The 14,004-nt window shown below is 36.5% G+C and overlaps 1 protein-coding gene across 6 annotated transcripts in view; it reads right to left on the reverse strand.

Annotated features, from left to right (window-relative positions):
• The window catches only part of LOC149203713 (uncharacterized), a 554,312-nt gene extending 541,061 nt beyond the window's left edge, over positions 1-13,251 (reverse strand). For all 6 annotated transcript variants that reach the window (XM_089403546.1, XM_089403545.1, XM_089403544.1 and 3 more), the window contains exons 1-2: positions 12,931-13,251; positions 9,752-9,926 (exon numbers count right to left, since the gene is read on the reverse strand). In XM_089403546.1, the coding sequence (XP_089259672.1) occupies positions 9,752-9,926; positions 12,931-13,160 (405 nt within the window). In that variant the 5' untranslated portion in view covers positions 13,161-13,251. The remainder of the gene's footprint in view (positions 1-9,751; positions 9,927-12,930) is intronic.
• Positions 13,252-14,004: the final 753 nt, after the last annotated feature.

Genomic DNA, 14,004 nt, shown 5'->3' on the forward strand with positions numbered 1-14,004 from the left:
TCATATGAAAGGATGCTCAGTATCAATATACCATACACTACTGGCCATTAAGCTTGCCATGCAAGCTATGAGCGAAAACTCCCCAAACTGAGAAGTGAGTCTTCCACCTTTGTTGATGTTGCCACGTGATCCTTCTTGAATCCCTTCTTCCTGTTTGGAAACTTGCTGGAATAGTGCCCAAACTGATGACAAGAGAAGCACTTCAATTTTTTGAGATTTTTCGTCTTCTTGCCTCATGAATTGGACTCGGTCCCTCCTGTATTTTCTTGCTCTTGGCCTTGCCCCCTTTGCCAGTTAGGGAAAAGTTTTCTTCTTCCCTAGTCTTTGCATGAGACCTAGATTTAGCTTGCTTCCGAATCTCCTCTTGCATGAAATCATTCCATCATTGCTTCCAATCTGGCAACTTTTCTCTACCACTCACTGCATCAATGAAGTTTTCCCATGACTTGGGAAAGCCCAATAGTGCAAAACTGACAAGGTCTCTATCCAAGACTATCTCTCCAACCTTGGCTAACTCATCCTTCACTTGGGTGAATCTGGTTAGGTAAGAGATCATGGACTCAGACTTAGTCATCCTGATATTTTTGAGCTTATCTCGGAGTACCAACTTCCTGGCCTCACTAACTTGGTACAACCCTAAGATAGTTGACCACATAACCTGAACTGACTTCTTTCTGAAAAGGTGAGGTATGATGTGATCCTTGACTCCTTCAAGGATTATTCTTCTAGCCTTACCGTCCTTCTTATTATGTTGGGCCAGTTGTTGAGAGTCTGTTGGGGCAGTTGGTGGACTCTACACAGATTCCCAAACTCCCTACTCCTCCAATACTATACCAATCCTCTCCTTCCAAGAACAGAAATTCAATGCCCCATCAAGGCGGTCCTCAAACCTCAAACCCAGGTATGCCATGCTCTAACTCGAACTGCTCAAAAACACACTTGCGCAAAACTGCTAGAAAAAACACATGCGCTCTTGATTTAGCATGGAAGATTGTGCTCTTGTGGAAACTACGCACCCTGAACTGTAACTGTCACTCACTTCTGAGGAAAAAAATATACTACTTTTTGGATTCAATCAATCCATAGCTCTAATACCATGATAGTTTTCTAATACCCAACAGCTAATTTGAACAGTATTCTGAGATGCAAGAACTAGAAACTAAACTGCGAAATTCACTGATCAAATATATTGAGTATTCTAATGAAATTGCAGCATAAAATAAATTTATAAAGACACAAGCACACAATTAACAAAACACCAAAAATACCCAAGAAACCCCAACTAGGAAAAATCTTCTAATTTGTGTGTTTTATTGATCTGCTCAGAAAAATCTCAGTAATTAATTACAAAGCACTGGGAAAAATTCCCTTCTTCCTATTTGTTCCTCAACACAATATCCTACACACCCTAGACCAATTCAGCCTCTCTCTTGTGCAGGTTGTACCAATTGTACAAGTTGAACTGCCTCCTTGCGCAAGCTATCTCGACCTCCTCAAGTGATGTGCTCTGGCTCTCACTAACCTCACGCAATGATCTAGAACTACTTTCTTGAGCTCAAAATGCACAAGTTCTCACTAGTGCATAATCATATATGTCATTGAGTTTGTGCCCTTCTCTATATAGAATCAACTACTCTTCAAATCAAGCAAACTGGCTCTCTCAACCAAGTCAAACTGCCTCACTGAACTTAAGTCTAACTGACATCTTGAGCTCAAGCGAACTGGCCTCTTGAACTCGAGTCAGACTACCGCATAAAATCTCCATGCATGTTGAGTTCGACTTACTATTTTTGACTATAGGAAAATTCTCTAGTTTTCCTAAGTCAACACTAAGAGAAAGTAAGGTTGCGCCTTAGCTTACATTGCAAGTTCCTACCAAATTTAGTGCACTTCTAAATTCAACAGAACCCTTCCTTCTCTAACTCCAATTAACAATATGAAAGGAAACACTTCCACACAACTTGGAAAATGACTAAGTAAAAAGGGAGAAGAGGTAAGGTAATTCCACATAAAATAATATATAGTTAGGAAAAAGAAAAATTGAAAAATGATATGAATAATAGAAATAATGATAAACAAAAGTAATGGAGATGTGTGGGGGGAAATAGTGATATCTTTGGCATATGACCTTTATTATTGATTTTGTAAAAAGCTAGACGAAACTGAGCCATAGGGTTATCCATTGAGAAGATGAACATGATCACCTTTCTAATATCTTTTATTTTTTCCTATCTATTCAAAAAGAGAAACCATCCTTGCAGTCTTGTGTGAAGAAGAGTTACAACATCAAGATAGTCTAAAAGCTTGTTGTTTAAAATCATTATATTTGATGTGTGACATGGAAACACAACAATATGGCTATAAGCACCAATGGCTCTCTCCACTACCTAAGCAAGTGCACCATACATTACTCAAATGGATGACTTCCCCCCACTTGACCTACAAGTACCAAACCCCAAGGAGGCCTCAATATTAGACCCACTTTAGGCAAATTGCTACCCATTAAGTCCTCTCGAGCAACAAAACTTCTAACAGGAAGTTCTTACCGTAATATTCTAAAAGGAAGTTAATCTTACTCTAGAGCTCCTCCCAAGATTTTGCATCCAAGCCCTCTCAATCCTAAGTACACTTCAGATGACATCATTAAGCTTTCCACCAATCCCTTCACAGTGATAGATGAAGACAAGAATACATCTTCTACCTCTTTCTCCTCTATGTGTACTTCTCTTACCAATGATAGGTTGATATTAAGCTTGAGCCTCATGCTTCTTAGCATTTTCCTCCTATGTTCTACATAGATCCTACTACTCTCTCAATTTTTATTGTCAATTATGTATTTTCAAATTCATTAGCATTTTAGCATATATGAATGTTATAGACACTCCCCTAGTTGACCGATAACTAGGTCATTTGTTGAACATTAATAATATTATTTCACCTTATTTTATCTATTTTTAGTAGATAATTGGAGACAAATCTATGTAGAAAATCATATTTCAGCTAAATATTATAGGAAAGAATTAAAGCTATTGAAGCCACCTAAGTATCTCATATTTTGGCTCTGAATACAATTATTTTGGCATACTCGTAGTAATTGTTGGCAAATGGAAACAAATATAAATGTTGTTTCCCCTTTAATATGCATGGTTTATTTTGCATTTTTTCTTCTATTGCCAAGCACAACAAAAGACCCTTGGATTTCGGTAGCAATTATAGCCTAGTGGAGGTTTTTCCTATTGAAGAATTCAGCAGGGCAGTTATTAATTCAATTTCTCCTTAACATTAATAATTGTTTGTGAACTTTATTTATCTTCTTGTGTCTCTTTATTAGATCTTTTCATCCAACAATTATCAAGAGCAAAAATAACAAAGACAATGGACACAAGATATAGGCTCCAAACCATGGAAAAACCCCTCCAAGGGGAAAACCTAGAAAAATTTCTTCTCTTCTTATAAAATCTACTTCAAATGAGAAAACCAAGACCCAAAACCCTAGACCAAGTCCTCCTCCAAGCACCAAGTTAGCCCTCCAAGAAGCCCTTCCAATTAGGTCAGGGATCAACCAAATTAACAAAGATCAATTTTGCTTCAACCAGCTTCAGCTTCAGCCCCTAGCTTCAACCCTACCACATTGACCTGCCATCTTCAACCCTGTAGTAGCTGCAGAAACCCTAATTTTTGGCATGTGTTTATCCTTCAAGAGTCCTTCATTTAACCAAGTCAATATCTCTAAGGTTAAAAAGAGTCACATTAGATCAAGTCAAAGCATTTGGCCCTCTTGCAACTTAGATTTGCAATTCGGCTTCCTGCAATTATCGGCCTCCTAGACGTTGCAGAAACCCTAGCCTTCGCACGTATGAGAGAATATATCCCCAAAACAAACTTTCTTGACTCCTTGCTCCCTTGATCTTCACTCTAGCTTCTTTCTTGTTCCTTGCCTCAGATCAAACTCCTTTCTTGACATGATCGAATTGGTGATGAAGGAGGTAAAAGCTGCTTGTATATATAGCCTTTCTAAGAGGTCGAATAGCCTCTTCTAGGCCGATTTGTCACTGGCAAGGCCGACTTGTGCTATGAGGTTTGTAGAACTTTCTAGACTCATAATTAATATCTTTTGCGTGTTACAACTTGCCCAATAGGTTCTTATACAAATGATTTGACTCAAGAAAAATACTATTCTGACATGACAAACCCTAGAAGAATGAAGAACATGCTTGACCTAGATGACCATCAAAATGGAGTATGAAACCCATGCTTAAAAATAATATTTTCCTTTCATTTTTTCTTGTAACATAAAATATACATAATGATTTGAGTACATTGACAATTATGAAGACCGAAACTAGTTACATTTTCCAACATTCCCTCTTAACTAGGGAGGTATTCATAATTGTAGAATCGGTACAAGGTTATTCTCAATCTGAAGAGTTCTCATAAGAAGAGTCGGATTGGTAAACCATCTTTAAGCATCAACATCATGATGCTCGTTGTCAACATAGTAAGGCCTTAACTTGACAAGTTTTTTCTTATACAAGAGCATAATGTTGGGAGGCTTTAAGTGAGATACCACACTACCTCTACAAAGTACATACCACATCTAGATGTTCACTAGGTATGCCCTTTTAGGACTATTCTTATCTTGGATTCCCAATCCTCAAGGAATATCAATCCTCTTCAACCACTCTTGTCTTGGATGCCTGTCCAATCCTCAAAGGCTGTCGATTCACTTCCTATCTTGGATATTCTATCTTCAAGGAAATCTCATATGTTTATCCAATCCTCCATTCTCCCTACCATGGCCTTCACTTAGACATACGGTTGTTAGTCTTGGCCTAGACCATGACACATGATAGAGGAGAATACAAATGTGATGTTTATCATCACTCCCTCTCAGCTAGAGAGGAGATTCCTATCCCCACTTGACTTAGGGAATAGATCCTTGCTCCTTCACAAATATTAAGGAGACTTAATACTTCCTCTAAAGTATAGAGGAGATTCTTTCACTACCTTTCAGTTGGTTAGTCATAACCACAAGCTCCCTGGCTTGTTTCCATAAGTGTATTAGCTACCAGTTTTTTATGGAGATAGTTGCATGGCTCCTTCTTTCCTTTGTATCTCATCATATTGAGCTTTCTTTCTTCCTGGATGTTGTAGAGCCATCTTCTTCCTTCAATCTTGTGACAGGATTCAGGCCATCAATCTTGCATATCACTTTCCTCTAGTCATCATCAATGAAGGCATAATATTGAGCCTTATCAAAGTTCAAGCTAGTCATAGCTCCCTCTTAAACATGAAAGTCATCTTTGTGATGAACATCAGGTTATGTTCTTACACTGCTACCTTCCAATCCCAAGATGATGATGTAAACATCTTGAGTCCACAATCCTTTAAGGATCACTGAAAATAATTACTCAACCCATATGTTCTTTGAATTGAGTTTTAACACCGACAGTTGAACTTGCCTCAACTGTCATCGTGTATTTCAACATCCTTCCAGGTAGCAAACAATATGTTAACCAGATAACCAATATCAAAATATTGACATTAGATTTACCTTATCATGAAGGCCTCCTTCATCAAAGTATTTGCTTATTTGTACCCTTTGAGATCAACATTCTTTTGTATGATCCATCTCCACATTGTACAAGAATCCTTCTCCATGCATTCATCTTAATCAGAGTGCACATGGATCAAACTTGATTACCAAGCTACAACATCTTCCTTGGAGTTGTCATTGTTAATTCCCTTTCTTTCTTCCGGAGATAATACTTGATGCTCATCAATATTGTCATATTTATGTCATGCAATTTTGTGTGAGAGTCTTGATCTCCATCTATTCCAAAGCATATCAAATTTCTTCTTTCAAGCATCATGTAGCCATATGGAAGACTTACCGAGCACACTTTTATATCCAACTCTTTCTGCAAGATTCTTGTAGATATGAACCTTACCCTAGAGAAAAATATGCATTCCTTTACTTCCATACAATCATCTAGCCATCTTTTCTTGAACAAGCTTGCTTCTTGTACCTATCAAAGATAGGTTCCTTTTCCCAGGAGTAGAAAGACTTTCATTATGCCCTTCATACTACAATTTGACCATCTGCATTCCTTCATCCTTCAGAAGTATTATTTCCATACTAGATGGAATATATATTGGTCATCATAATGCTCTTTCCAAGAACTTTTCAAAATGATGGTTCTCATAGGATCTTGATGATCCCTCTTTGAAAAATGATTACCTCTAATATGATGTTGAAAAAATGCTTGGATGAACAATAATATGCAATATGGTTCCAATCCTCTCATTCTTTTTAAACTAGATGATCTTTCCCAAATCAATTAATCAAGTAGATTCTAATTTCTCTACTATCATATGCTTCTATCTATGATGCCATGCTTTTACAAAATTCAAGACTTCTTCTAGAGAATGCAACAATGCATACTACTCTACTTTCTACTTAATAAAAGAAAGACAAATTTCATAAAGAACCTGACAAAGATGGAGCTTCCTTCAATAGTAAAGATCTTTGGGATCTTCTCCTTTTGGCTTCTTCTCAGGTTCTCCCTTTTCTTCAGCTATGTGAACTTCACTTCTTTCCTTTATTTTGTTGTTCTACTTGTTTGGACAATCCCTCTTAAAGTGACCATACTCATTGCAACCATAGCATTGAACGTTGGACATATATGTCTTTTTCTTGGACTTTCAAAACTTTCCTTCTTGGCTTGAGACCTTTCATTTGATAAGGTGTCATCCTTTGCCTTGATCCTAGATTCTTCCAAGATACATTGAACCCATAACTCATCAAAATGTGTAGTATCCTTCTTAGAGTAGATACTAGTTGCAAAACTACTCCAATCAGGTGGCAAAACATTTAATACACAAATGGTCATTTCAGAGTCGAAAACAGTTTCCCCGAGCCCTTGCAATTGATCCCTTATTTGTGAGAGATTTATGATATAAGTGGCCATGTCTTCATCCTTTAACTTCCTTATTTTATATAGTTGATTCCTCAAGGAAATTTTTTGACTTGATGTAATTATAGTGTACAATTTTACCAGCTTATCATACATAGCCTTGGATATCTTTAAATCAGCGACAAAGGGAACAAGATGATCTTTTATAGATTCAACAATGATTCTTTGTGCCCTTACTTCTCCCTTTCATATTTTGCTAACTCTTGAGTCTTCTCCTTGTCTGGTTCAGCTACTTCACCAAGGACATATTCCATGACTTCATTTTCTATGAGTGCCAAGTCAATCCTCTTCTTCCATGCTAGGAAGTTTGTTGATCCAAAGAGCTTGTTGCTTTCCTTGCAAAATGTAGCCAAGTGATCTACAGATTGAGACATAGAAAACAATATGATACTTACTTGGCAACCAAGAGTCCTCCTTCTTGATGATGTCTCCAACTATCTTGATGATTTCTACGATGCCTTTGTCAATGGTGTCTTCGACAAGCGCTTATCCTTCCTTCCTTTAATGACAGCTTGATCTTTCTTGAGATGATGAAACCCTTGATGTAGTGACCTTCCTTCTAGGTCTTCTTCTTCATTGTGTCCTTCTGCAAATGATTCCCCTTGACAAGTAATCCCTTCTTATGTCCAGAGGATGATCTTCCAGTTGCCTTCTCTAGTTCACCTTAGCTCTAATACCATGTTGGAGAATTCAATAGGGTAGTTATTAATTCCATTTCTCCATAACCTTAATAATTGCTTTTGAATTTTATTTATCTTCTTGTGTTTCATTATTAGATATTTTCATCAAACAATTATCAAGAGCAAAAGCAACAAAGACAATGGACACAAGATATAGGCTCCAAGCCAAGACAAAACCCCTCCAAGGGGAAAACCCAAAAAATCTCTTCTCTTCTTATATAATGTGCTTCAAATGAGAAACCCGAGACCCAAAACCCAAGACCAAGTCCTCCTCCAAGCACCAGCCCTCCAAGAAGCCCTTCCAATTAGGTCAAAGATCAACCAAATTAACAAAGATCAAATATACTTCAACCAAATTCCAGCTTCAGCTTCGGCCCCCAGCTTTGACCCTACAAATTCAAACTGTAATCTTAGGCCCTGTAGCAACTGCAAAAACGCGATTTTTTAGCACGTGTCTATCCTTCGAGAGTCCTTCCTTTAATCAAGTCAATATCTCCAAGGTCAGCAAGAGTCACATTAGATCAAGTCAAAGTATTTGGCCCTCTTGCAACTTAGATCTGCAATTCGGACCTACAATTCTCGACCTCCCAGAAGTTGTAGAAACCCTAACCTTTGCACGTGTGTCAGAATAAGGCCCAAAAACAAACGTTTTTGACTCCTTGCTTCCTTGATCTTCGCTCTAGCTTCTTCCTTGTTTCTTGCCTCAGATCAAACTTATTTCTTAAGATGATAGAACAGGCGATGAAGGAGGTTGAAGCTCCTTGTATATATAGCCTTTCCAAGAGATTGAATAGCCTCTTCTCGACCAACTTGTCACTCGAAAGGTAGAATTGTGGAAGGAGACTTGTAGAACTTTCTAGACTCATAATTAATATCTTTTGCATGTTACAAAAGGAAAGATATTCTTTTGACATGAAAAACCCTAGAAGCATGAAGAACATGCTTGACCTAGATGACCATCAAAATGGAGCATGAAACCCAAGCTTAAAAATAATATTTTTCTTTCTTTTTTCTCTTGTAACATAAAATGTACATAATGATAAGTACATTGACAATTATGAAAACCGAAACTAGTTACATTTTCGAACATTTCCCATACAACATTGATGGATGATATAAGCATGAAGGGGGGCCTAGAATAGAAGCACCCTACCTTCTTTTGGCTCTAGAGCAAGATATGAAGGAGGTAAAGGCATTATTGAGCATCAAATGTTGGATGCCCCTTTCAAGTAGATGTTTAGAGCATGTTGGGGACCAAAAGAAACCAAAATAGAGGAGTTTCCACCCATTTGGAGGTATACTTTACCTTTTGAGGTATTCAGGGGCAAGGATACATTATTCACGGCCTTTTCTACATACTTGGAGGAAAACACCTGCATGAAGAGATGCCAAGTAGCACTATGAGATACTTAGGCAAAGAGAGTAAAGCACACCACATGAAAGAACCCTAGAACATGACATGTAGCAACCTTGTGTTTGAGGACAGCCAGCCTAAAGTGAGACAAAGAGTTGTCGTGGTGATAGTGGGCAACCTTCCCAAGTCCCTCTAGGATTGCACTTAGTTTTAGGACTTTGAATATCTTTGAGTGTAGGTCTAGAAGGTAACAAATTAGCATCATTGTCAAGGAGAAAGTTCAATTCCCGAGTGCCATTACCAGGATAATTTTATGTTTTCATTTTATTACATTAAATTTCTTACTCTCGTAATGAATGATGTGATATAATTATTTTGCCAAGCCAAATTCAATGAATAGCAATCAAGGTTTGGCTAAGTAATTGTTCTTAGACTTTTTATGATGTGAGTCAACTCCAAGATTGCCAAGCCATCTCTCTCATGGTATTATTATTTAATTTAGGTTCTCACAAAATTAAGACTATGTCCAATCAGATCAAAATGAACACAAATGCACACATGATAAAGTGGTTTAACACAGATAGATCATAGACCAATTAGAAGAATAAATAAGAGTGAGTAAGTGAGATCAACTCATAGCAGTATCCATGAATTCAGACTATCTATTCATTGAGTATCCACAGAATCACATTAATAATCAAAATCATAGAAATATACTTAAAATATGGAAAAGGTGGTACCTGCAAATCATCAAGATAATGTACCAAATCTTGATAGTATCGAACAATACCGTCAAATAGAAGGAAGAACCTCTCCAAAATAGATGAAAAACTTTCTCGAAATTCATCATCAAGAGCAACCAAATCAGAGTTCGCTTCAATTAGCTCCTCAAAAACCTCTGGAGATTTGAAATATCTGACATAATGATTTCACATCATATTATAACAGGACACGTTGGATGTATCAAGGACATGGATGTTCATTGTTGATAATAAATCATAAAAAAAAAGGTCTACTCATTCCAAATCTAAAGGTAATGTTCGTGTGGAAAAGTTAAATTGACAACAATCTGCACTATGACAATAATTGAATTTGAATCTTGATACTCCTCCAACCACAAGACTATTATCCAGAAATCAAAATTTAAGTACATGACCGACCAAGAAAATTCTTCAAAGTTTACAATAAATAAACCTACATAAAGCAATTTGTTCTCCAACATCTTAGCAATAGAATCAGCAAGTCCGCATAAGAACCAAGGTGGTTTGGGGCTGGCTAATGCAATGATTTTTTTCTTTTTGTGGAGTATATATGATGAGGGTTCAGAAAGAAACTTATCGGGAATACTGGGAAAATATCAGCAAGCATACATAGCCATAGACTTGCTACAGTAACCACAAAGGTTTTAACAGCAATGGGAACAATTTTAAGAGCAGTTCCTGCAAGAACACTGTTGTGAGCAGCAATAAGACCATTATGGGCATGATTATCTTCCTCACTTGGAGCTCTCTCTTGATGATCTATATATTTCTGAAAATACTTTTTCCATTCCACTGTCTACCGCTCAAAATGAGTCTCGTTCCATTGTTCTTGATACAGACGATGATGAGGATGATGAATTTGAGAGATAAGTGTAGTTCCTATTGTTTTTTGGCACAGATGCCTGATATTTAAGATTTACTTTGGATTTTGCATAATGTAATCCTCTACGGGAGTTGATATATAGTATACACATGAGCTTTCTGTTAAATTGCTGTTTCTAATTTTTTTATCAGAAATTCATCAATGTATATTTGTTTCCTTTCCAGTACCACATGAAGTGAAAAAACAGAGTTACAATCTTGCTGCATCCATTTTAGGATAGAGCTTGCAATTTAGCAATTTTGGGTTGTGAACTTCCAAAGCAATTTTCGGGCCGTAAACATCATTTTTGGGTGTATTTGACAATGTAGGGATCCTCAAAAGCTTTCCAATTGTCCAGATAGCACAATCAGAGGCTAGATGAGAAAGCTATTTTCCCAGCAAGTTGAACATCCATTATGTCGAATACATTACCAAGTGGAAGCCACATCAGCCTATGTTACTCACACATGTGGAGCTATCCACACATATCATCTTTAAAGAAGATTCTAGAGGGTCCAAAAACCTAACAACCACAATCAAAATTGGGGAATGACAAAAAGCTATCCCTAACCCAAGCAACTATCTAAGGTGTTAATGCCTGAGCTGCAAGGGGAGAAAGAGGTTACATTCCTCTTGTAGTAGTTTTTGTTCCATGGCAAAGAAAAGAAAGAGGAATAAGAGATCTAGCGCAAAGAAACTTGAGAGATGCAAAGAAACATAACCAAGAATCTTTGAATGATTCTGCTAGCAAAAAGCATTCAGATCGGCCACTGAATTGAGTAAGCTTCACACGCACTCTAAGACCATGTTGAGATTCACAAGTGATAACAAGAGCGTTGAACAACAGAACCAACACAAACCCAAATCCTGCAAAAGCCAAGGACAGGTGTGCTAGAAAGATGAAGCACACATACAGAATAAAGAGAGAGAAATAGAACCAAGCACAAGTGCATTATAGATAGAGTGCTCGAGAAAAAAGAAAAAATAACCTAGCACAATAGAGCACAAATCTTATAGTTCCTTTGGAAAATCACTTCTACAAAAAATTTAATAATTCACTTGAGTGAATAATAGAGTTGGAGTAGGTGTTTTTCCCAATAGTGGTTACCAGTCTTAAAGTACAAGATTTGCCTTGACCATAATTACAAATATAATGATGATACAATATGGGGTTGCCTGTGGCCTAAGGCAATTATTACAAGCCTAATTTCAACACCCTCTAATATGAAATTAAATTGATTGATCAAGTGTCTACAATTCGAGAATAACTTGAAGTTTTTGACCTTTTTGCCTACATCTTAGAATAGATTTTTATTTATGCAATAATAAACTTTACATTCATTAAAGAATATGGCCTATGCATTAAAAGAGCTTTCTCTCTGGGATGCAGATTTGTTTATAGGTAGGCTACAGTTTCACCATCCACTTTAATGAGAGCATGATATTTCATACCCTTTCATTGGCTCAGATTTTTCGTTAAAAGAACATTCGTTTCCGCTGCTTCTTAGATGAGAAGTTCAACAAAATCCAAGGATATCACAGTGACTAGGTTCTATATTGCAAGTATTTGCATGCACGAGAAAGCTCGTCTTGTTCTCGTGTTTAATTAAATCCATATCAAGACTTTTATTGCATTAATTTTTATGAGTTTGGATCAACAGAGCAACCAGCTTTAGACTATAATTTTAAACTACACTGATATTTGTTTGTCGACCATGAAATCGTTAATCGAGGCAAGTTCAAATTATAAAAAGATGACCCTAATAATAGTGCTATAAGAACCAACTTTGGATACACATGCCTCTAAGAGTTCACTTGAAAAAAACGACAGTAAAACATAAAAGAATTGTTGAAGAGCAAAACACTTAATAAACAGATAATGTATATTTGGGTATTGGTTCACTGGTGGAATGAACAGAATCTCGAGCCATGTCCACTTATATTTCGTTCTTGATGTGGCCTTCCCCGCCTGTATGACATAAGTTTTAGAAGGGATGAGGCCAGTGCGAGTGCCCGGCAACTTTGGATATAGATGCTCCTTACACATGGCACCGAAGGTAGCGAAAGTCCATTAATTGGAATGCAACTCTCGAGAAACTTTGCAATCTTCCAAAACCGTCATTATCACCAATCACACTAGGTATGGATTACAAAAATTTCAGCCAGGAGGCAAACTTTTTTCTGAAATCCAACTCGGAAATTAGATGGAGATTTTAGCCCTTGTTTGAGCGTGTAACATGTATCCCCCATTCTGAATTCGAAATCAAAGGGGTGTGAAGAAGGATAGAATTGTTACTTGAGATCGAAGAGAATGGGAGCGTAGCGGGAGTCGGTGAAAGCAGAAGGAACACGATCAGATAATCTAAGCAGCTCTGCAATCAACGCCTGAGCTCTGCTCACCAGCTTCAACAGTTGTAAAATTGATCCGTCTGCGTCTCCTTCTAAGCTGCAGTCGAAATCGAAATCGTCTAGACAAGCCGTCTCAGACATTGCGGCTGTTTCGAAATTCAAGCGGTTTATGCCCATGCCATTTTGCAGTACGTGTAAATGAATGAGCACACCGTCGTTCGAGAGGCCCTGGACAATTTTTGTTGGTCCCTTGGGGTGTGAATTGTTTTCAATTTGTTGTTCGTTTTATATCTATCTTTTGAACAAATAGTGGTCTCGGCCTCTAACGATATATTGACTGCCCATTTCGGTGCCTAGAGGAAAATTGTATGGAGAAGGTTAAATGATGTACATTGGGTTTATTTGTGTATGTTAATACCATGATATTGAATTAATGGTTTAATTTTATAAAGTGATACGTTTGTTCATTGTGATAAGGTTGTAAGGGTAAATGCTTTAAGCTTAGTGATTCATTTTAGTGTGGTATGAGATGTCTCAATTTTTATTAATTGTTAGTAAATTACAAGTTATTTATATATTTGGTTAGATTTATTCCTTAACCTAATTTAAATCATTTTAATATTGATTTCAATTTTCATAATTCAAAAACTAAAACTAAAGTAAATTAATAAAGTTATAGAAATTTATTTGTATATATTATATATTTAGTTTCCAAAATATGGAAAATAATAAGCACATTTATTCTTTAACCTAATTTAAATCATTCTAATTTCAATTTTCATAATTTAAAAACTAAAAATAAAATAAATTATAGAAAATTATTTGTATATATTATTTGCTACACCAAGATAGATATAGGAAGGTTTCAAGGTTTAATTAACAATATTTGACTTTCACTTTATTAAAAATAAGTATTTAATAAGGCTTTTTTATTTTTTTAAATCGTAATGATTATTATATATTTGCATATTGAATTTAAAAGAATTATCCAATTTGAAACCAGAGCTTTATAAATCCATAT

The sequence above is a fragment of the Pinus tabuliformis genome, chromosome 2_1 (assembly GCF_031772625.1).
Source record: "Pinus tabuliformis cultivar Carrire ecotype Pingquan chromosome 2_1, CPIR1, whole genome shotgun sequence".
NCBI lineage: Eukaryota > Viridiplantae > Streptophyta > Pinopsida > Pinales > Pinaceae > Pinus > Pinus tabuliformis.